Here is a 24,634-nt window from a genome sequence, read left to right as displayed (position 1 = left end):
TCGTATGATAAAAAGTATCATTTACAAGAATAAGTTGATCAACATTTCGAAGAAGAATTTGGCTATGCAAAATGATATTGAGGTTATTCACATAGCAACTAATCAAAGCCAAATCATGTCTTTTGTGAATACCTTTTAAAAATAGAATCTTCGGACTGAATCCTCCGTTCGGCCTCCCAAATCTTTGCCGCGGTCAAGAGCATATGCATATATGGAGATAATATTTTTTTTCATCACGTGGTTTTATCATGTGATGTGCATTGAAGTAGTGAATGTCGCGATATCAGATTACAAAAGAAAACTTCGCAAATAAACAGAAGACACATTAAAACTGGTAAAAAGACAGATAGGCAATCATATTATGTGTGATTATTGGGAAAATAGAAACATGACTTTTGGTTTGATTTATATAAATGAATACAGTTTTGTGATTCACACAGATCTTTCTTTCTTTCTTCCTTTCTTTCTTTCTAAGTCCTCTCTAATGTTTGATAATTGAAATATTGTGATCCATTATTATTCGTTGGATACCAATTTGTGTGAATTGATTGTGTATAGGTCCATTATATTTTCGTTCATCCAAGTACACATTTTCTATCTGTGTTTATGCAAATATGGCGAAAAGCATGAAATTCAAAATTTATGAAAACACAATTGTCTTAAATCCACAGTTCTTTAGAAATAGTTACTAAATACAAAGATAAACAAAGAATGTTATCGTGTAACTTTATTCAGCAGAAAATGTCAAAAATTTATACCCAATATTGCCCTGACGTCCTGCTTAATAAATAAATAAATGTTTCCTATGTTGTATACATTTTTAAATGTGTTGGAACTGATTGTCAACGAATTTCTCGTTTATGGACGGAATTTATAAATAATTTAATTGTCAATTTATCCCTTATTGTGCTTCTTCTTCTCCTTCTTCTTCCTCGAATTCTCCTTCCTCTTCCGCTGTTGCATCTTGGTATTGCTGATATTCGGATACCAAGTCGTTCATGTTGGATTCTGCTTCTGTGAACTCCATCTCGTCCATACCCTCACCAGTGTACCAATGCAAGAAAGCCTTACGACGGAACATGGCTGAAAATAAAATCAGTAAATCATTAATAATGTAATAATGATTGGTGAAAAGTCGGCATTAGATTTTCAACTATAGTCAAGAACCTATACAACATGTCGAAGTATACCCGACTCTAAATAAAAAGTTTTGGATGAATATAACTAGGACTGCCCAAATTCTGCCAGTAAATATTTTCCCCGCCCGAACTGCCTTACTAGTATGCTGACTTACACCTTTTGCTATTAGCTTGCATCTAAAATATACATTTTCCTATTTGAGATAGTCCGTCTTGAAATGTACAAATATTTGTTCTTTTTATTGCGATTAATGTGTTTTTCTCCTTCCATTTTAGTGCAGTATTTCTTCAGTATCCCTTTAAAATTTAAAAAGTAACTAACGATACTCCCTCAATTTCTTAGACTTACCAGTAAACTGTTCTGAGACACGTTTGAATAATTCCTGAATGGCTGTTGTGTTTCCAACAAATGTGGCAGACATCTTAAGACCACGTGGTGGAATATCACATACGGCTGTCTTGACGTTGTTGGGGATCCATTCAACGAAGTAACTGCTGTTCTTGTTTTGTACATTCAACATTTGTTCATCAACCTCTGTCAAGATAAATATTCTATAGGTCAGAGAAGTGCTTATTAACATTTAGAGTTTTGCTAAAGATGATTTGTTTGTATTTCAAAGGTAAATCAACTTATTTCCGCGGATACTTTATTTCTCGTGTATGTCTTTCTTGTCGGTCGACTTTGCAGCAACTTATTTTCGCGATTCTCTAATTTTTGTATATTCTTTATTCATAAGGGAAGAAACGGCATTTTATATATTCGCGAAGATTTCCAATTACGCTATTCGTTTACTTGCGAATGTCGCGAAAATAAATAGTTCGAAAAAAGTACTTCGTGTACAGTATTGTTTCCACAAAATACTGTCCTGGTGTACCAAGTTATAAGCCTGGTATCTTTCATGGGTTTTTTTTTTAATTTTTGCGATGCTATTATATTATTGTTTGTTAAATATCCAGTAAGAAATATTTCATGCATATTCAGTACGTTTTTGTAGCTATAACTTCATGGTTAAATCTGAAAAGTATACGTATGCATGCTCTAATGGTAAACAAGTACATACATCTAATCCAGTTTGCCGTTTCAAAATCTAATGCATTCTGGTTTAAATTTAAAAAGCGTACACCAAAACGTTGTGATTGCTTTCAAAAGTTCTAAACAATGGAAATTGAACTAATGAGGTGACGTTATTTTCATTTTGGTGTACGAACAATGAGATTGCCATAGTCCGTTTGATTCAATTACCTTTCATTGACATTCTTCCTCTGAAGAGGGCACTGACAGTGAGGTATCGACCATGACGTGGATCACATGCTGCCATCATGTTCTTGGCATCAAAGATCTGTTGGGTAAGTTCCGGTACTGTTAGTGCACGGTACTGCTGGCTACCACGAGATGTTAGAGGTGCAAATCCGGGCATGAAGAAATGAAGACGAGGGAAGGGTACCATATTGACGGCTATTTTCCTGAGATCGGCATTAAGTTGACCTGAAATAGAAAATGGTTTAAATTCAAAGGTTAATATTTCTGTAAACAAGCGAGAGTTTAATGTAGTAATGTTTTCGTATACTGTTTGCCACAATTTGAAACTAATTATATAAAGTAGATCAAAGTAAATAACCACAGGCATAGACTGATTTGGAAATTATGAGTTTATTTATACAACACTTTTTCGTTTTTCGTGAAATGGATTCTGAGAGTTTTAAAATAATAAGTATTAAAGAGATTTAGTGATTTTTTTTCAATAATGGCAAAAGTAGTCATAAACCAATGTACCTGGGAATCTAAGACAAGTTGTTACACCAGACATAGTTGCAGAAATGAGATGGTTCAGATCACCATATGTTGGTGTTGTAAGTTTCAATGTACGGAAGCAGATGTCATACAGAGCCTCGTTATCGATACAGTATGTTTCGTCTGTGTTCTCGACCAACTGATGTACGGAGAGGGTTGCATTGTAGGGTTCTACGACTGTGTCTGATACTTTGGGTGATGGTACAACGGAGAAAGTGTTCATTATTCTGTCTGGGTATTCCTCACGGATTTTGCTAATCAGTAGTGTTCCCATGCCAGCGCCAGTACCGCCACCTAGTGAGTGAGTAAGTTGGAATCCCTGAACACAGTCACAGCTTTCAGCCTCTTTACGTACAACATCTAGAGCAGAGTCAATAAGTTCGGCGCCTTCTGTATAATGTCCTTTTGCCCAGTTGTTACCTGCACCGCTTTGTCCTGTTAAAGAAATTATATTGTTAAAAATTGTTATTTTAAATTAGAACCCAGAGAACTCTTTTTGTAATAAAATTCTGTCAAACATCCAAACATTCTATCTGATCTGTCTCTACACTTGTTAAAATTCAAAAATACTTACTCTCACTGAAATCATGTTTTTGTTTGGATTTTAACAAAAGTTAATATATTAATCCCTTATCAAGGTTTTCAGTTGTTTAACTGTGTTTGAATAAATATCATTGAAATGAAAAGATGAAATACCAAAATTTCTAATTTTCAAAATTTCAACAGTGTTATTTTAAGGGTTATATATCTTACCGAACACAAAATTGTCTGGTCTGAAGATTTGTCCAAAAGGTCCTGATCTGACGGAGTCCATAGTTCCTGGTTCCAAATCAATAAGAATACTTCTGGGTACATATTTGCCTCCTGTAAAGAAAACAAACATATATGTACCAAATGCGACATACCAAACGGCTAGTTTTAACGCATGCGATTCTTTTCCTTTATTCTTGATTTGAAAAGAGGTTAGATTGTGTGTACACATGAGCAAGTTAAATTTAAAAAAAAAAAACATTTCATAGCAACGTCTCGAACTTTTTAAAAAGATTCAACACTATAATCGGAGCTGCTATAAATACGTTCTATAGGCCAACATGGTTTCTTTTATGAGGCAATGATTTAAGATTAAAATTATTCTCAATTAAATGTCAATGTTACATTATTATGATTATCATTGTTGTTATTGTATGTTGACATTGTTGTTGTTTTTGTGTTTGTTGGTGTTGTTGTTTGAAACAGTTGGATTATCGTGCTTTTATTTCAAATTTCATCAACTTTCTTTCATTTTGAAATACATGTAAAATACGCAAATAATACTAAAAGACGAAATTGTAAATGCTTAAACACAAACTGGATGTTAAAAAAATCTACAAATAAAACTGACCTGTAGCCTCGTTATAATATACATTGATTCTTTCTAACTGTAAATCTGAGTCACCATGATATGTTCCTGTGGGATCTATTCCATGTTCGTCTGATATTACTTCCCAAAACTAAAAATAAAATGAAAGATGATAAAATTAAGTCGGAAATTTTAAACATTTTTATCCTGTAATAAACTTGAAAATGGAAATGGTGAATATGTCAAATAGACATTATATATAAAAAAAAAAAAAAAAAAAAAGTATTTTAAAATCTCAAGTAATTAGAGTTTCATTTATGGACTTTATATTTCAAAATTTCTTCATCTATTACAAATTTTGTTTAAAATAAAAGTCTTACGGGTTTTGAAACGTGTCTATTGAGTATTTTTAATGCTTTGAAACAAATGAGTCGAATATTCGATATATGCTTTCCGCTTTTGTTATAAAACTATGGAGTGTGCTTCATGTACAAAGTCGGGAATGAGACAATTGGTTTCCGTTCATCTGATATGTTTGATATTTTAATTTCGTCATTTGATAAAAGACTTTCAATTGGAGTCGGTATTTTTGCTATTTTCCATTTTCCTTCGTGCTTCTGTCGAAAGGTACACATCACCGTTTTGCATTATGTCCACAAATATAAACAGCATAATATTTGTATAGATAGGTATTAATTATATTAAAATTTAATGCTAATTAATTGCCACTGACCTTTACCAAAGGTCGTCAAATTGATGACGAATTTCCTATAATATTGATATGTGCATTTATTTTAAATGAATTGAAATTTTATATCATGTACAATCTTTGCCCTTACATGTCCTGCCATTGTATGTTTTTAATGTTTTTGGTACAATATAAAATAGTTAGTGGTATCAGGTGTCCAGGTATATGTCATGGAATATTTTAAATTGTCAGGTATATTTTAATTTGTCATCGAGTGTAAGAAATAAATGTTAAATTAAATTGAGGGGATTTTTTTATGGATAGATTTCTAAAATCATTTTGCTGATCTCAGCATAAATTAACAATTATATAACATTTTGGATTACTATCATATTTAGTACTTCAATATTATCTATAGATATTTTTTCAAATATTCATCAGTACCAAAGTTGAAATCAATGTATAAGTAAACTAATCTTTTAAAACACATGAAACAATAAATGTTTTATTATGAAGGGTTCATTTCAAACTTTGTTAAATGCTACTTTCTATCAAAGCTTGATATTCCATTATGAATAAGTTATCACCAAGAAATAAAGGGAACGAAGTTTTATTGTCCAATTGATTAATTGATCTTTGGTTGTTTAACGTCCAGTGGCAAATATTTCATTAATGTTCATGAAGATATTCTTGTCAGCATTTTGTGTCTGATGAATGAAAATATCATTCCTGTATATAATAGGAGTAAATGAGACGACATATGCACTTCTCATCACAACTAAAAAAAAACATTTAGTGTTCAAGAGACAGTCTTTAGCGACTCTGAACTCTTAGGTAACGAGAGTATTTTTTTAAATACAATAAAGGAATTAAATTCAACCAACAAATTCAAAATATCTGCCATTACATCATAAGCAGATGCATTAATCGCAACCTTAATTTGCCTCTTTCTAAATGATTTTAAAAAGAAAACAAATGTTTGGAGAAAAGCGAATAACAGACAGGCATACGAGAAGTTGGTGAGCAAATAATATAATTTTGAACAAAACTTGATTGATGCGTTGTTTTTTTTTTAATTATCAATAATGTATCAATTTGATATGTTATGTTTCGTTGAGATATTTCACTTCCTTAAACTAAAGATTATAGAAAGGAACATGACAATATTCAAATCGCTTAAGAAACTTTCAGTCGGTATTTGAGCGAACCAACATTGTTTACGGAGATTAAAGTGTATTATACTCGTATATCCGTTGCTATGTATATTTCTATTTCTCACGTTGATTTAAACCTTAAATCTTTTCAATCACCCAATATCCTACTATCTGTATATTTGTACTTAATAAAAATGCACCCCAAGCATACAAACTGATCTGTTATCTTATTATAAGTAAACAATAAAGAATTAAAGAGCGTCTTTGACGGTCTATCACTATATATCAGTTGTCGTTGTTTACTGACCCTTTATCACGTGATCTGACATGCCATTGTCGGCTTTGTTTACCCTATATGCATCATCCATCTACCGCTTAAATTCAAAGACAAGTAAAAACATGCAATTCCTGACGCAGCCGATAGAGTAATACAAATGTAGATAATGTAATTTTACATGCACGGTGCGCGTGTCGTTCAGCGAACTTAAAATGTGATGTTCGGCCTTAACTTAGCTAGTGCATAGTAACTGTTTATAACTTTCGGATTTCTAATTTGTTGATACCTTGCACTTTCAATCGCCGTGGTGGTTCCTTATTTCTGTTGAATAGAACATGTGTCGAGTTCTGCCTGTTCTTCACCTTAATGTATGTACTCAAACGCCAATCAGAAGAAAACAAAATAACAATTTTATTTCTTACTATATAAATAAAAAACCTACCGACATCAATAGAAATTTAATTTTATTTTTCTTCTCTTTTAACAAAAATGAAAGAAGTGATTTATTTTCTTATTTAAACATTAGATAAGTTGAAAGTGACCAAATACGTTCTGACACCTAGTAATCATTATATACACCTTTAAATCATATGAATTATCATTAAGCTTTGGTTCTATTAAACAGAAAGTGGATAATATTAGAGTGTGACAGATCCGTAATCTCAGGTCTTTATGTTATTCTCTTGTCTTTATGTTATTCATACCCACCTGGACCTAAAGTGGTCGGCCTTTTGAACTGTCAAATTAAGGATTTATGTCTCTTAATGGGTATTATAGATTACTGACATTTTTTTTAAAGAAAATATGCAACAAATATTTGAACTGATACCTGCACTTTGAAAGTAAAGATAGCAATCTATGGACTAGATTTTTTTACCAATGTTTGTTGAGCGAATATTGAAGCTTAACCAATAGGAGAAAAAGGACTTTCTTGTTCATTTTAATCAATACTAATTTTTGAATTTTGCTATCTTTCTTCTGTAGAGGACAAAACTCTCTCTATCAAGCGCTATCGGAAATGGAAATCGCTACCGGATAAGGTATCTGTATTCATTACTTTTCTTGATTTCATACAGATATGTGTTTCTTCAAACTATACCAAAAGCGTTCTGACGAATGTTATACCGGAAGAGCGCTAAGCATTAGATTCGTGCATAAAGGAATGTTCAGACTATTTTATGTTACAGAAGAAAGATTTAAATACTGGATATTATCAAATGCAAAAGACATCAACCCATGCGTATAGTATATATGATACAAAATAGAACATATCGCCTTCTTAAAACGAAATTAGACCCTCCACATCCAATGTTTAATATATCTTGAAATCAAAAAGCTAGATGATTTCTTGGATTCAAAATCAATTTCAATTGCTAAGTATTTCGTCACCTCATTATTGATTTTAATTTCAGAATATATACAGGTTTTCTCCAAAGCTGTCTTTATTCAATTATTTCAAAATGTGTGAATTGTTCTTTCCGCAAATCGTTGAAACATAACTAATAAAGCGAGTAGGTTTACCCACAAACTTGGTATTTAAAATCCCATTCAAACGGTTACAAATGTCTATTGAAATGATTCGTTACAGTATCTAGATGTCCGATGATAACGGTATAGTTTTGTACAATTGTTGCTACGAGGTTGGAATGAACCCGTATCAGACCAAAATATCAACACCTAGTTTTTGTTTGTGTCCATAATGAAGAAAAAAAGATTTATTGATTTTATTGTGTAGATAGTGTACAAAAATTAACATGTCAGGAATTAACCAAATAACACAAAACAAAACGGAAACAATTGCTTATACCTATGTCATTTGAAATTAAGTGGCTATAGTGGCCTCATTCGCAACCCTTCATTTTGTTTTAAAAGAAAACGTGTGTTAATAACGAAGGAAAGCATGCATTCAAATTAATTTAAGTATTCCAGATAAAAGTGAATCAAGAAAACTAAGTCAGACGCACGAAATTTACATTGCTTATTTCAAAGACGTTTGATCCTCCTATAAGTTATATTAATGCTCCTATATATACATAGCGATGTTAAAAAAAAATTGGGTCTTGTTCTTTCCGAGTTCTTATAAAAGACAGCAGTAAATTATTCTTTGTAAATCTATTAGGAAATATGAATTAAAGTTTTCGGGCGCACGAAATAAGGACGTATACATTCAGTTTATTTATCTAAATGCTCATTTGAATACATTGCGTTGTTTTAACTATAAGGAGGTCTTGTTATTCCGTTCTAATAAAAGTCAGCAGTAAATTATTTACTGTAAATCTATTGGTAAAAAATAAAACAAGAGTATCAATGTATCGTTCATTCTTTCACCCATGAAACTACTATTTTATTTACTTGACACATACTGTACCAATAAGATAAGGAATTTTTGTTTAAATTGGTTTTAAATTTAATCTCAATTATTAAACATTGGCTTTCCTTTTTAATTCATCTCAGATAATATTGTGAAAGCTTAAAATCTTCTGTTGTATTAGTTCCTTTTATTATTGTTTCAAACGTGCTTGTCGGAGGTTTCAGTTATCAAATATATAGACCTCTAACCCTATCAGGATTTTATAAGATCTTTGAGAATTCTGATCTGTCATTCTTGTTTGATTACAACTTACTTACGTCTAGATAGAACTCATTCGGATCTGATGATCGAGTTCGGAACAGTTATAGACAAGTCATCCTTTTACGCAAATTTGATAATTTAACAAGATCCACAGTATGCCTTGGTTTAAGTTTTCTTGTGTTTTGTTGAAAGACATGACATAATAAATATTCCGGGCACTGAGTTCCCGCAAAACACTGAATTGTGTTAGTTCAGTCGGATTTTTATCTAATTGTTTCCTCAAGTAACAAGCATCAGGAGACATGTGCTGTAACTGGATATGGACCTATATATATATATATACTAGAACATTTAACTCATGAAAGTCCTTAGAGTAAGATGATAGACTTTTACTTTTTTTAAATTGTTATTTGGATGGAGAGTTGTCTCATTGGCACTCATGCCACATCTTCCTATATCTAATTGTAAAGTTTACAAGACTTCATCTACTGAAGCAATGTTTAAACTACTTTTGATTGGTTTTGTCTATTTTTCTAAGTTTCGGTTTGATTTAGTTCGTCATATCTTTATCTATTTCTAGTGCTCTAGTTGGCTGTAGTTTCTGACCAAGCCGCTAATCGAGGACGTAGTGCATTGCGTTGAATAACACAACTGAAACAAAAACTCTTCCGCAAAAACGAACGACTATAAACAAAATCTATTTTTGTGGAAAATTAATTTTTTAATTAATTTTCAATGATATAATTAAAGCATTTGTAATTTATTCTATCTCTATAGCGATTAGTCGTAACACAAAATGATGCACTCTGATGTGTTTTAGTTATGGTGTCATTATACTTCTTCTGAACGTTGTAAGTTCAACTCTGATTCATTATAAATCATTCATAATTCATGTCTATTTAACTTCTCTTCGTTAAAGATTTAAAAGGGGTGAAATTTGATATACTAACTTAGATCAATGCAGTTGACAATAGCATTTAAATAGATGCATTCCACTGGGTACAGGGGTAAGGAAAGACAATACAAATGTATCATCCGTCGTTACCAAGGGAAGATATATTGCATAGATTACAAAAGTACTTTTGTTTACTTATCTGTGTTATTGCACAACTGTTTATTTTTCGTTTGATCAAAAAGAGAAAGACGAACTTTAAAAAAAAGAAAAAGATAAATTTCATCACCGCTTGAAGTTATGCATATAAAACTGACATATCAATATCAGAAACTGTAAAATTTAGATGTAAATTCTAGAGTTTTATCTTATTAATTATTTTTCTGATTGCCTTTTTGTCTTTTTGTCTTTTTTCTAATTTATAAGTTATCTAATTCATTATACTGAAAAATTATTTCTAAATGTTAAAACTTTGCATATTTAAACAGTTACTAGTAACTGTTTAACATAGAAGATGCTTTATCGGGCAGAAATATAGATTTCAATAATTGTATTTGTGATTGAAATTGATGGACATACTAATATTCAATTAAAATATTAATGTTAAGATCGCATTACGTATTTTTTAAATGTTTTTTTTTTTTTTTTTTATATCTAAGGATTTCAAACTACTATATTAGCATTCTTTAGAAAAGACGGTCCACTATCATGTAAGCAGAAAAGCAAACTTAATTGACAGGAAAAATATATTTATTTTTAATTTATTAAACTTATTAGATGTACTGTACCTTAGCACCAATTTGGTTACCACATTGACCAGCTTGCATATGAACAATTTCCCTCATTTTGTCTGTAATTTATTTGTGGTTACGGAAAATATCCTTCAATATAGGCTCTTAGCCCTTCGTTTCAGTTCTATGTGTTTCTTACAAACTGAAAATTTAATTTATCAATTTATATTAAAATCAGGGTTGCTTTACTGTTATTCCTCCGCGAATTAGTCCTCCCTTAAAACAATATTTGTATTGTTACTCGGACCACGTGTCTTTGTTGAATTTGTTATCATTAAATAAAATTTAAATGGTTCCTGTATAAAAGATATAACGGGTGTTTTGTTTGACAAAGACAAATGATGGACGAAAGATTTGACAAGAATAATCAAGTTGCAAACAATACACCCTGTCAACACATCGTCAAATTTACCCGGTAACGAACAATTCACTTCTCAACATGACAAACGGTTTCTGTGTGTATTCCGTCGTCACATAAAATCGTTATAATATACTTTAGTTATATAAGTAATTTGAAACTTGAATTCTTTCTTAGATATTGATTTAGTGTTGTTTACTTACGAAAATGCAACTTTTTTTTGTATCTTTTCTTATAAGTGCAAAAGGTCTGATGATGGGTAGATACAAATAAAATATAATATGTAATAGATGTAAAAAGTACAATTTCGTACACAATATCAATAAACTCATCAAAAACACCTGGAATGAAATTTGGTACGCCAGACTCATCAGAGACGCTCGAATAAAAAAAGTTGATACGACCGAATAAACTTATGTTTAAGATCATTTAGTACCTATTGGCTAATAATTATAATAGAACTAAATAATTATTGACAAAGCTAAGACTACTACTATAAAAGTTTCATATAAAGTACTGCCAGTTCTATAGAACCTTTTCTTTTTAATAATATATGATATATATAATGAAACCTAACCTAACCTCATGGATATGTAGAAGTTAAAAATAAATTGAACCAATTTACCAAAGATTAGTTTTCAGATCCAAACTCCATGCTGCGCAGTACATTTTAAAAGAAATAATCAAAGACAACCATTGGTAAGATTCCCAGTGAAGGATTTGGACCCCCCTTTTTGGACGATCAATGCATTTGAATGGGACATATAGTGGAACCCCTCCTTTGTCATGGGCTGGGACCCCCGCCTTTTAAAAATGGCTGGATCTGCCCCTAGATTCCCGACTCTGTACTTGGTGAGGTTAAGCCTCAAATCTCCCCTATTGCAACTTAGTATCTGATCTAAGGAGGATTCCAGGATTGGGTTGGAACGCCTTGGTTTTTTTGCGAGCAAAACTTTTGAATGGGGACATATGGTTGTATGGAAGTTTATGGACCCCGCTCTCCCTTTATTTTGAGTTGGCCCCTTTTCTGTTTAAGTTGCGTCTGATGTTTTTTTTGTTCTTATCTTATTCAGGAAAGTTTAAGTTGTAAGAAGATGTAGGGTAGTACACGAGGCGTGCTAAAGATAACTTTATGACAAAAGCATGGTGTCGGAAAAGATGTCTTTATTTTGGTGTATGCTTCTACCTTTTAACGCTTTGCTTTCCAACGATGGTCAACTCACGGACTAGTTTTTAGCTCTTGCTTAATAACTGTAGGGATACGATGTTAAGAATTATATGACTACAAATGTTTTGTAAATATTGCAATGTAAATTTGCCAATTTCAATACGGTGAGGGGTGGCTTTATAAATATTTTGTTTCCTTACACACAAACTTGGCAAGTAGTTCGTACAAAAATTGATGTTTTCTTCAAACTTGACCAAACATGTGAACTTAATGAATCAGGGTATAGAATGTTACCATCTAAAACTGCTTATCAAATCATCAAATTTACTAGTACCCATTCAAACGTTGGGGGTAGTAGCTATGGCGATCTCTCTACAACAAAATGTTTGAAACAAATAATTTGTATACAGTAACGACTTGACAATGTCTATCTTTATACGCCATCCAACAGTCCTTGCATTAAAACAAATGGTTGGAATTTAACACTTTATCTCGATGCATCTCCATTTATCCTTTAATAAAAGAATCATGACACTGTGTATTAAACCCTACTCATCGATGCTTCACACCTTTTGTGCTCTATATATACACTTTATGTGCGTACTAATTATCTTTATGTAAAGTTTAACTAGCACCTTTAAGTAAATTCTTATCTAGTTTTGTAAATAAATTATCAAATTGTCCAGCAAACATGTAAATACAAATAAAAATTGTTTGCTGTTAACATAACTAATAAACAAACATACTGACACGATTCTATAGCTGTTGGTGGCACTTAAGATGAAAATCAAATTCAAGTAGATATGATTAAAATTAAAATTGTCAAAATAAGAATTTCTGCTCCGTTAGCCAATCGAAACTGAAGTGTTAAGATCGGTAGTGATCGACTTATGGTAGAGGTTTTGGTAAAACTGTTGTAACTTCCTTTTCTATTTCAACTATAATATAGAACTCACTCTGTGTTTTTGTTAGATGTATTTCTATTTGTATCCATCTAATGATAGTCAAACCTTTTCAACTAATTTTTATAATTCGTTCTTATGTTGTACTCTTACCACACTGTTTAAGGTTAGGGGGAAGGTTGGGATCAAGCCAACATGTTTAACCCCGCCGGCCGCCACATTCTGTATATGTGTGCCTGTCCCAAGTGAAGAGCCCGTAATTCAGTGTTTATCTTTTGCTGATGTGTTGCATATTTGTTTTTCGTTCATTTTTTGTACATACTTTAGGCCGTTAGTTTTCTCGTTTGAATTGTTTTACATTTGTCATTTCGGGAAATTGTATAGCTGACTATACGGTATGGCATTTGCTCATTGTTGAAGGCCGTATGCTGACCTATAGTTGTTGATTTCTCTGTTATTTGGTCTGTTGTAAAGAGTTGTCTCATTGGCAATCATACCACAATTCCTTTTTTTTTCTATAATACAGAGTAACTCAGAAGTATTGTTCTAAAAGTTTAAAAATGACAGAAAAAGCTATAATCATATACGTAACAATATATTCCAAAGAGTCACCTGAGATCATCCTATTTACAGAAGCTTAAATTATATTTATAAATTACTCCCTGTACATAATTTTTTTTTTTGTATAAGCCTTGTATTTTTAAATGGTTTGAACCACCACTGGGCTTATGTTACTGCTGGTGGACATCACACACATCACCTTCCCCGTTTTGCATACATGACCGCCGCCAGATTTAGGAAGTTTTTGTTTTAACTGCATGTTTAATTCTACAGTCAAAGGTAAAAACACAAAATTACTGAACTCCGAGGAAAATTCAAAAAGGAAAGTCCCAAATCATAGGCAAAATCAAAAGTTAAAACACATCAAACGATTGGATAACAACTGTCATATTCCTGACTTTGTACAGACATTTTCTTATGTAGAAAATGGTGGATTGAACCTGGTTTCATAGCTAGCTAAACCTCTCACTTGTATGACAGTCGCATATAATTCCATAATGGATCTCTAATCGCATACATGTAATCAACATTCAAAATGCTCGTCAAACGTACTAAATTTTTGGCCTTATTAACCTACAAAGTATTATTCGCTCAACACGGTCCTTGTTTCAACATTGATTTTGAAGATTCCACCTTAAAATACTAACTTTTACCACAACCATGGAAATGTTTATGATACATGCCATAAAGAGTAGTCTCGTGTATTATAGAAAAGAAAAGAAAGAGAGAATATTCAGAATAACCTGAAGCTAAACTAAAATAAAACGATGAAATAATCTCCCGCTTTGCATCTTTGTACAGAAAAAAATTTGAAAACTGACCATACAAATGAATATTAAAGTGGCTACTTCAGAGTCAAGTAAAATGCGTCGAGTTCTATCTCAAAATAATTTTCAACATCTCAAAATATAATATATGTTGTAAGATCACACAGAGTGAAACATACAAGTCAATTGAAGAGAAGTAGAAATACATGTATGCGATTAGAGGTCCATTACTGAAATTGATATGGCGTGTCGATAAACTTTTTATTTGATGAAATAAGCATCTAAATAACTTTGATCAAAAAGGTGAAGTGTCAAGTCACACATCCCCAACCACGCAAACATATCAGATTTAACTCTTTAATTCTTTGTAAATGTAATCTTGATAATAAATGAAGTATTAAGTAATTATATACTGATAACACCATCTTAAAGCCCAAAGCCGTTATAGTTCACTGTTGAAGATTTCGCATAGGATAATTATTCATTTCTCTATTGTTGATTTTTAATTTATTTATTTTCACGGTTGCAGAAAATTTGGTATGAATGTCATTATAGACACATACACTACGAGAGTTGGAAAAAATATTTTCCTAACACCACTTTTATTGCACCAGATGCGCATCTCGACAAGTATCTTCAGTGATGGTCGAGGCCATTATATTGAATATCTAAATGCTTTTACAAATGTTGAAGATAAGATTTAAAACCCCAAAGGACCTAACGTGTAGACAAACGGACAAGGAATCAGAGCTTCGCATGAGGGAGATATGTTTTAAGCCTTATATGAAATGTGATATGATATGGTATAGTTCAACAACTTGCCATAATTTTTTACCCAATTTGTTCACTAAACGCATATCTGGCAAGTTAAAAAAAAACTAGGAGAAAGTTGAGAACACTAGCGTTGAACATATCAACCAAGTAAAAGACATATAAGGCAACGGCATGAAATCCAAAAGGATGCTTAACTGCATGGGCACGTCGACAGAGTAGGAGGCTTCCCTTGTTAAGTTCGATTTTTTATTTATAGCTCAATTGACATATTTGGCTATTTAAAGTATCGGCAAGTAAGTATCTGATATATTCGAAAAATCCTGATATGTTAAAACTTATTAATTTCCATCTGTCATTCTGTTCGGAGAAAAGTGTATTGAAAATGTTAGTTCGACGGACGGACGGGCGGACGGACTTACACGTTGAAAGCAAAATACTTTTTTTCGTTCATTTTTTTTTTACATAAATAAGGCCGTTAGTTTTCTCGTTTGAATTGTTTTACATTGTCTTATCGGGGCCTTTTATAGCTGACTATGCGGTATGGGCTTTCCTCATTGTTGAAGGCCGTACGGTGACCTATAGTTGTTAATGTTTGTGTCATTTTGGTCTTTTGTGGATAGTGCATGGTCTCATTGGCAATCATACCACATCTTCTTTTTTATATACAAGCCAAACTCTTGTATGTTATTGTTTCATGTACACATGTAATTGATATGCACTGCTTGCTACGATGTGAAATTTAGATTGAGCAGTTATAAGTCTGATTTATTATTATTATGTAACAAGCTTAAAATTCAACAATCTTTTTTTTCAATTTGATGTCACCTCTATACGTTTCTTTTTATTTGACAACAATAACCTATGGCGACTTAATAGTCAAACACTGATGAAAATAATACATTCCTCTGTTGTATATTGTTCTGGACCTCAGTACATGCATTAGTATGTAACCTTAACATAAAGTACTCGGCAACGCCGCGTTTCATATTTTCCTCTACTTAACACTGCACATTAATCGTAAAACAACTTAATCACGTCAAACATGTACTCTTTTGCCCATTTTAAAATCTTACAAGATAAATAGCATTCATTTCATTTAACCAAAGGGGTACATCACTTAAAACCTGTATAGATAAATTAACATTCGTTTTATTTTACCAAAGCGGTCTGTTTGATTAGTCAATGTCCCACTCATCAATTGATAGGCAACAATGGTATGATTTAAATAATCATTTTCCTTTCATTTAATCACTAACACTTCTGTGCATTAAATCAATATTGAAAATAAAATGGTTTATCTTCAGAAGGGGTCTATCACCAAGCTATATAGCCTTGACAATGATATGTTCTATTGAACTATGAAAATAAATGAACTTATATAAGAAAATCAGATTTGTATATTCCGAAGGCATACTGAATGTTTTACGGAGGGGACCAACCTATTAGTTTTCTCGTTTGAATTGTTTTTCATTGTCATTTCGGGACTTTTAATAGCTGACTATACGGTATGGGCATTTGCTAATTGTTGAAGGCCGTACGGTGCCCTATATTTGTTAATTTCTGTGTCATTTTAATCTCTTGTAGAGAGTTGTATCAATGGCAATCATACATGTACCACTTCTTCTTTTTATACGTATACGAGACTACTGACATCTCAGGTTGGGTGAATCTGATTTTCTTATATAAGTTAATTTATTTTCATAGTTCAATTAATGCTTAATTTTGTGGATTGAAAAAAAGGACGCAGTTGGGTGTAAAATACTAAAACATAATTGTAATATATGATCATATATCAAATAACGATGTACGTTATGGACCAATATTTAACATAAAGTTCATAAATGTCATATTGCGATTTTTTCCAATATTGCGGCTTCAGATCGGTTCTCTACTAAACAAGATCAAAAGTGTAACTTGTCTGTTAAATTGGCAAGTAAAATTCAAGTGGAATTATCACATCTTTGTGTAATCTAATTTGAGGCTCTTACTATTCTCGATAATATCTGAGCCTATATTGACAAACTGTCAAAATTATAGATTCTCTTTAGGAATTTAGAGTCTTCTTCGTTTGTCATATTCTTTTGTGAGATTTAAATCTTTATACAAAATAAATAGTTATGAACATAAAACAAACTAAATTGAAGTAAATATTAAGAAGTATATCAACTTAGTGGTGATAGTATAATTTATTGGAGATTGTTTGAAGTGGGTTCATCAAATACTGTTATGTCAAACAGATTATAGTGTAGACTTGTCTCGTTCAGAATTACTTTGAATTTCATTTTGTAGGTATCACATTGTTGCCCTTTATATTACATAGTTGCCCTCTATATGTCTCTTAATTATTTGAGTCGGTGTGTTGTTGTCTCGTTGAATATTGCAGTTTATATCTAGTCCGTTTCTATCATATGTCTTGTTCGGCAAACTTTGAATTTCATGTTTAAACACATTATTGCCCTTTATATCGCATAGTTGCCCTCTCTATATCTCTTATCTATTTGAGTCGTTGCGTTGTAGTATCGTTTAAAAAATTGTAGTTATCAAATAGTCCGTTTCTATGTAAGTTGGCGTTTGTTTTTGTACTATTTTTTAAGATTGCCGTATGAGAGGGGTTTTTTGTCAGACATAAAACCATCTTCAATTCCCACCAATTTTCAGCTCACCTGGCCCTTTCTCAATACTTGGCGTCCGGCGTTTGTCGTCGTCCGTCGTCGTAAACTTTTACAAAAATCTCCTCCTCTAAAACTACTGGGCCCAATTAACCGTATTTGTGACCCGGCCAACTAACCAAGATGGCCGCAATGGCTCAAAATAGAACATAGGGGTAAAATGTAGATTTTGGCTTAAACCATAGCATTAAGAGCAAATCTGACAGCGGTAACATCATTTATCTGGTTAAGATCTATCTACCCTGAGATTTTTAGATGAATCGGACAGACCGTTGTTGGGTTGCTACCCCTAAATTGGTAATTTTAAGAAAATTTTGCCGTTTTCGGTTATTATCTTGAATATTGTTATAGATAGAGATAAACTGTAAACAGCAATAATGTTTAGCAAAGTAAGATCTACAAAAAAATCAACATGACCAAAAATAAATGGTCAGTTGATTCCTTTACGAGTTATTGCCCTTTATAGTCAATTCTTAACCATGTATAGTTAATTTTTGTAATCTTTTTAAAAAAAATCTTCTCCTCTGAAACTACTGGGCCAAATTTAACTATACTTGGCTACTTTCACCATTTGGGTATCTAGTTTAAACTAAAAGCTCGTCACCTTGGTCTATGTGAATATTAAACAAAGGACACAGATGGATTTATGACAAAATTGTGTTTTGGGGTTGGTGAAGTGTTTGTAAATCTTACTTTATTGAACAATCTTGCTGCTAACAATTACCTGTATCCATCATGAAATCGGCCCAGAAGTGACAGTGGAAAATATTTTGTAAAAATTTACAAAAATTCACAAAATTAATGAAAATTGTAAAAAAAAATTGACCCTAAAGGACAACAAAATTTCAGGGCAGATCGATCTTGACTTAATGAGCAAATTTTATCTCAGCAGATTTTCTCTAAATGCTTAAAAGTTTGGTTTCATAGATATGAGCCAAAAACTGCATTTTACCTATGTTATATTTTTACCATGTCGGTTGGTTCACGGGCCAGGTCTTTGGACACATTTTTAAACTACATACCCTAATGATGATTGTGGACAAGATTGGTTAAATTTGTCTTAGTAGCTTCAGAGAAGAAAATTTTTGTAAAAGGTTACAAAAAATTACAAAAAAATTGTTAAAAATTGACTATAAAGGACAATAACTCCTTCAGGGGTCAACTGACCATTTTGGCCATGTTGTCTTATTTGTAGATCTTACTTTGCTGAACATTATTGCTGTTTACAGTTTATCTCAATCTTTAATAATATTAAAGATAATAACCAAAAGCTGCAACATTTTTCTTAAAATTACCAATTCAGGGGCAGCATCCCAACAACAGGTTGCCTGAATGGTCTCAGGAAAATTTCACAAATTTTGTAAATTTAGTAAATTTTTACAAAAGATTTTAACTACTGGGATAGATTCATTAGATAGTGATAATTGTAAGCAGCAAGAATGTTCTGTAAGGTACATGTAAGATCTACAAACGCATCACCATCACCAAAACACAATTTTGTCATGAATCCATCTGTATCCTTCGTTTCAGTAGGATATGCGCATAGACCAAGGTGAGCAACACAGGCTCTTTATAGCCTCTAGTTTTCTTATAATGTCCTGTATCTAGTCAGGAATATGGCAATTGTTATCAATAATCCATTTCTATGTATGTTGGTGTTTGTTTTTATACCTGTTCAGTGTTTCTGATGTTTCGTTGTTTTCCTCTTATAGTTGATGTGTTTCCCTCGGTTTTGGTTTGTGACCAGAATTTGTTTTCGCTTAATCGATTTACGACTATTGAACAGCGGTATACTACTGTTGCCTTTATTTGACGTATACCATAAATTGAATTTTATTCACATTTCGCAACAATTCGATAGAAGGTAAAAAAGTATTTTAACTGCGTTATATTTGTTAAAATGAGACGATATATCAGGCAAGTAAAGTCTGAAATCTGTAGATAACCATGGGACAATATTCTATATAGTAAAAAAACAAACTACTTTCAAGCTCATCAAATGAGCATCATATGACATAAAACATGAAAATGAGGTTTCATATATATAGAGGCAAGTTCGGATTTAACGAAGTGAAATTATTGTATTAATATAAAATCCAATTCGATTGTGATTTTTATTAGTCATCGATATTTGTTGCTTATTTTTTCTGTTCTTTTTTAGAAGTAGGGGTGGGTTAAATTTCACGACAAGCCCCGGCTAAACCACAACCCCGTACTCCAGTATTAGTGTATAGGTCGACATCATTAAATGCGAAAAATAATCGGGTGTGTACTGGGGATGAACCAGAAGAACTATGTATCATCTCACAAATATAAGTAACGTTCCTGAAACTCTATGGAGGATAGTTAGGAGATAACTGTATTGTATTTTAAGCTCCGACGGCATCAATTGGGGATTTGATGGTCGCAAATCAAGTTTACTGGCGACGCGTTAGCGGAGACAGTAAACGGGTATTTGCGACCATCAAATCCCCAATTGATGCCGTCGGAGCTTAAAATACAATATTGTTATCTCCATTCTAATGAAACTGACAGAAAACAACGTTCAGACATGTATTTAAAATCTGTCATATGCCGTCTGCGCTTGTGCGTACGTCCCATAGCATCAATTGACAAACAATTGATGCCATGTAAAAAAAGTGACGTTATCCAATCAAAATGAACGTTACAATCGTTGTTGCATTAGAATGCAACTTCTTTGTGGTGTATTTAGCGACAGTATATATGACTGTTAGTCAGATGTCTATAGCATATAATTGCAGTAGCGGTGATTATATTTTGAAAGTGCTGTTCAAATCAAGTTGTGTATCTATTTCTTTTTTTGAGGGTGCAGGTTTTTTTTTACGACTGGTTGTCTAAGAAGGTAAAGAGGGAATGGACATTCTGATTTTTTTTTAACCAAAACATATTTTGCGTTTACCAGCTAAGTTAGGATATTAGCTCATGTGTTGTTTTTATACTCTTTTGCTTTTTTCGTTATATCAAATATCTTCTTGGTTAGAAGATTATGTTGATATATATAATATCAAACTCATAACTTTGCATTGCTCCTCCATTTTTTCAAAATCCTGGATCCACATACGGAGTCGAGAAGAACTGTTTATAAGTTACAATGATTTAATTATTGAAGAAAGCGAGACAATAAATGTTTCTTGTTAAATACATTCGCACAGAACTTTACAAGATACAAATACTAGTACACTGAAAAGCGTAAAATCAAGACACCATGGCCTTAACTATTTTGTTTACTATTTTTATCATGTTTATATACACTGTATCTAAGATCGAACAGTGATTTAGTTGGGTAAAACAAACACTACGGTAGGCCTATATACACTGGTCCACAAAACGCAACTTTCACTCGGATCATCGGGGATCATTTACTATATTTGATAATACCTTGTCACTTACAATTCAGTGTATGTTCATTTCTTTGTCATTGTCATGTATATTTCCTTATGTCAATTTCATAAATGTCTTCCTGATATTTGCTAACAGTCTTTTTCACGAGTTTAATGACTAATCAGTGGGATTAGGTGTAACAAAAAGCGAATTATATTTTATCAAATAAGTAATATAAGATACTTGAAAAACATCTGATCAAACACTTTCAATAGACGCTACTGAATTTAACAACTAAATAAAGAATTTTAAAAACTCTTAAAGAATTGCGGTCAAAATACGGGTTTAAACTAAACAAGTCCTTTACAATTTGCCTAACTCTGAACCAACCAAAGTCGAGATATATACAAAAATGTAGCAAATAAATTTGATAGACGGTACTTCGGTTAAACATGTTTCTAACATTGAAGTCTTCAAAGGATAAACAGAATTAAATCAAATGTGCACTTGCAGAAATATATGAGGGGGGGGGGGGGGGACAGGGGTAAGGGAGACAAGGAGAAAGGGGTTAGGAGAAAGGAGAAAGGGGGTAGGAGAAATGAGATGAAGGCTGGGAGAAAGGAGAAAAAGTTGGAGAAAAAAATAAAATATGAAAAAATAAAATATCTCTCTTTTTTCCGGTATTTGAAAAAAAATAAAATAAGAGAAGAGGGGTAGGAGAAAGGAGAAAAGGGGTAGGAGAAAGAAGAACAGGGGTGTGAGAAGGGAGAAGGGTACCCCCCTGTCCTCCCCCTCATATATAAATAGTTTGATTCAAAATGTAAGAGAGATAACTTTAAATTTTCGGCGAACAAAATGAAACAAAAATCAAAGTACTCACGTACTGTTAGCTCGTATAAAGCCAAGATCAGATGACTGACAAACAAATCATTCAGAGTTCTCCCTGAAGGTTACCAGAAGAAAGCAACATTTAAAACGATACCATAGTTAACATGAATCGATTCAATCAGTAGAATAGGTTCAAAAAGAATAGAAAGGGACAACTGGTTTGTGCTTGTATTTTATACAATGTTTATTAAAAATGTTCTTCAGAACATCACAGAAGCACAATTAAGTTCGCTTAAACGATTCCGTAATGTATCCTTGAACTTTTAAAACGATTGAGTTGTTACATGTAAATAGGGAAGGAGGAGGGAGCCATACTTATGGTATTCTGCTTTTAAAGACGCGAATAAGGATACATGCGATGAACTGAAATATTGTCCTCATATATGAAATTATGTTTGGAGAAGGTTCATTGTAAAAATGGTCTGTATATAGACAATATTTCACAAATGAATACTATGAAATTTTGTCCTGGTAAAGGGAGGCTATGTTTGTGTGTATAGATACAATATGTTATTCATATTATCATGAAATTTTGTCTCATCAAAAGGAGGTTATCAATGGAAATAAAATACAAGTATTGAATGCGGATATTACAATTGTTCCTGGAACTCTAAAACACCGTTGAAAAAGATTTTCTGATCTAGTATATGCAAATACTATTAGAGTAAGTACATCAGCACGTTTGGATGTTCTGTACATTACCGTTAAGATATCGATACAGTATAATGTTCAGCGTACAATGTAAAACATTAACAATTGATTAATTATCTATGCAAAGGACAAGGTACGATAAGGCCTGTTTTTGCCCCCCCCCCCCCCCCCCCCCCTATTTTCTCATTTTTCACATTCTGTTTTAGAAAGCTACTTATTATGTTAAAACATTCCCTAAGGTTTGAAGTTTGTTTGGATACTTATAAAACTTCAAAACCACTTATTTTGGCAACTGAGTGAGGCGAGGGTGGGGTAACTTACTGTTATATTGTCACTTTTGAATAAATATTCATTTTGCAGGTGATTTTACAACATTTTTTTATTTTTATGCCCCACCTACGATAGTAGAGGGGCATTATGTTTTCTGGTCTGTGTCTCCGTTCGTTCGTTCGTTCGTCCGTCTGTGCGTCCGTTCGTCCCGCTTCAGGTTATAGTTTTTGGTCGAGGTAGTTTTTGATGAAGTTGAAGTCCAATCAATTTGAAACTTAGTACACATGTTCCCCATGATATTATCTTTCTAATTTAATGCCAAATTATAGTTTTATCCCCAATTACATGGTCCACTGAACATAGAAAATGATAGTGCGAAGTTCAGGTTAAAGTTTTTGGTCAAGGTAGTTTTTGATGAACTTAAAGTTACAACAACTTGAAACTTAGTACACATGTTCCCTATGACATGATTTTTCTAATTTCAATTCCAAATTAAAGTTCTGGTCCCAATTTTCACGGTCCACTGAACACAGAAAATGAGAGTGCGAGTGGGGCATCCGTGTACTATGGACACATTCTTGTTTAGTGCCTGCGACAACGTGACCCAGGATTTTTTTTTATTCCAATGTCATGATAACTGTTTTTGATGTCTAAATCGCCATTTTTTTCAGTTCCAGGTCACGCTATTAAGTTTTCAGAAACGATGGCCAAAAATCGTAATTTTTCCGATTTGCCGTTTTTTAAGCCTTTTTACCCCCTAACCTCATCCATTTTCTGAAATTATTGGTTTTGAAGTTCATCAAAACAAACTTCAAACCTAAGGGAACATTTTAACGTGATAAGTAGCGTTCCAAAACAAAATTTAGAAAATGAGAAAATAGGGGGACCAAAAACGTGCCTTATCATGGCGTACCTTGTCCTTTGAACAAAGCTTTTATCAAATCAAATTTAAATAATTTGAAATAAGAAGTACAAGCTTTACAAAATGATTCTAGTTATAAATCTAAAAATGTGTCTACTGCATGCTCACGTTTACTATGTTTTAATATAATTATTTTAATAAATAATTTGATGGAAGAAATATTTTCATGGATATTCTTGCACAGTGAACATATTGTCCATCAAGAAATATTGTCCGCAGACTAAATTTCATTGTGCAGTTTTGTCATGGACATAATTTCATAGTGAAATATTGTCTAGAAGGAGGTGACAAAATTTCATGACCAATTAAGGACACCATTTCATAAACGAATGTTATCATGGACAATATTTCATTGTAAAATAGTGTCTGTGGATAAAATGCTTCCTAAAATTCTGTCCGACAGACAATACTTAATGTTACCGTGATAATCACTATCACGGTAACATTAAATAAGTCTCACGGTGAACTTTTAGTAGATCCCATCTCCCCCTTTTTATCGAAAAATATGGTCTGACATAGGAACATAACATACTGCTAAATTAAAAACAAATGTATAAACTTGTTTTCTTTCATCTATCACATTCAGCAATGATTTGTATAGTAAGACAAATACAAACTATACTATACAAATCCTTGCTTTCAGCTAAATGGACACATCAGCTCTCATGACACGCTTTTTAAAAGCAACTTGTTTCTGACGGGAAAAAGTAGAGTTGTC

At 32.5% G+C, this 24,634-nt stretch overlaps 1 protein-coding gene across 1 annotated transcript; it reads right to left on the bottom strand.

The window, feature by feature from the left end:
- Positions 1 to 712: 712 nt before the first annotated feature.
- On the bottom strand, positions 713 to 10,858 carry LOC134697140 (tubulin beta chain-like). Its single transcript, XM_063559202.1, has 7 exons — positions 10,642 to 10,858; positions 4,313 to 4,421; positions 3,685 to 3,795; positions 2,914 to 3,366; positions 2,383 to 2,625; positions 1,489 to 1,674; positions 713 to 1,083 (listed from the first exon to the last, which is right to left on the bottom strand). The coding sequence occupies exons 1-7, from the start codon at positions 10,696 to 10,698 to the stop codon at positions 902 to 904; spliced, it is 1,341 nt and encodes a 446-aa protein (XP_063415272.1). The 5' UTR covers positions 10,699 to 10,858; the 3' UTR covers positions 713 to 901.
- Between the last annotated feature and the right edge of the window lie 13,776 nt (positions 10,859 to 24,634).

This window comes from Mytilus trossulus, chromosome 14 (genome assembly GCF_036588685.1).
Source record: "Mytilus trossulus isolate FHL-02 chromosome 14, PNRI_Mtr1.1.1.hap1, whole genome shotgun sequence".
Lineage (NCBI taxonomy): Eukaryota > Metazoa > Mollusca > Bivalvia > Mytilida > Mytilidae > Mytilus > Mytilus trossulus.
This window is presented reverse-complemented; position numbering and strand designations above follow the sequence as displayed.

Bases quoted from the DNA above. Each gene is read 5' to 3' on its own strand.
- LOC134697140 (XM_063559202.1), bottom strand. From the start codon at position 10,698: ATGAGGGAAATTGTTCATATGCAAGCTGGTCAATGTGGTAACCAAATT. The intron at 4,422-10,641 runs GTACAGTACATC...TTTTATTTTTAG, and splicing joins GTAACCAAATTGGTGCTAAG to TTTTGGGAAGTAATATCAGA. The intron at 3,796-4,312 runs GTCAGTTTTATT...TTTTCTTTACAG, and splicing joins ATATTATAACGAGGCTACAG to GAGGCAAATATGTACCCAGA.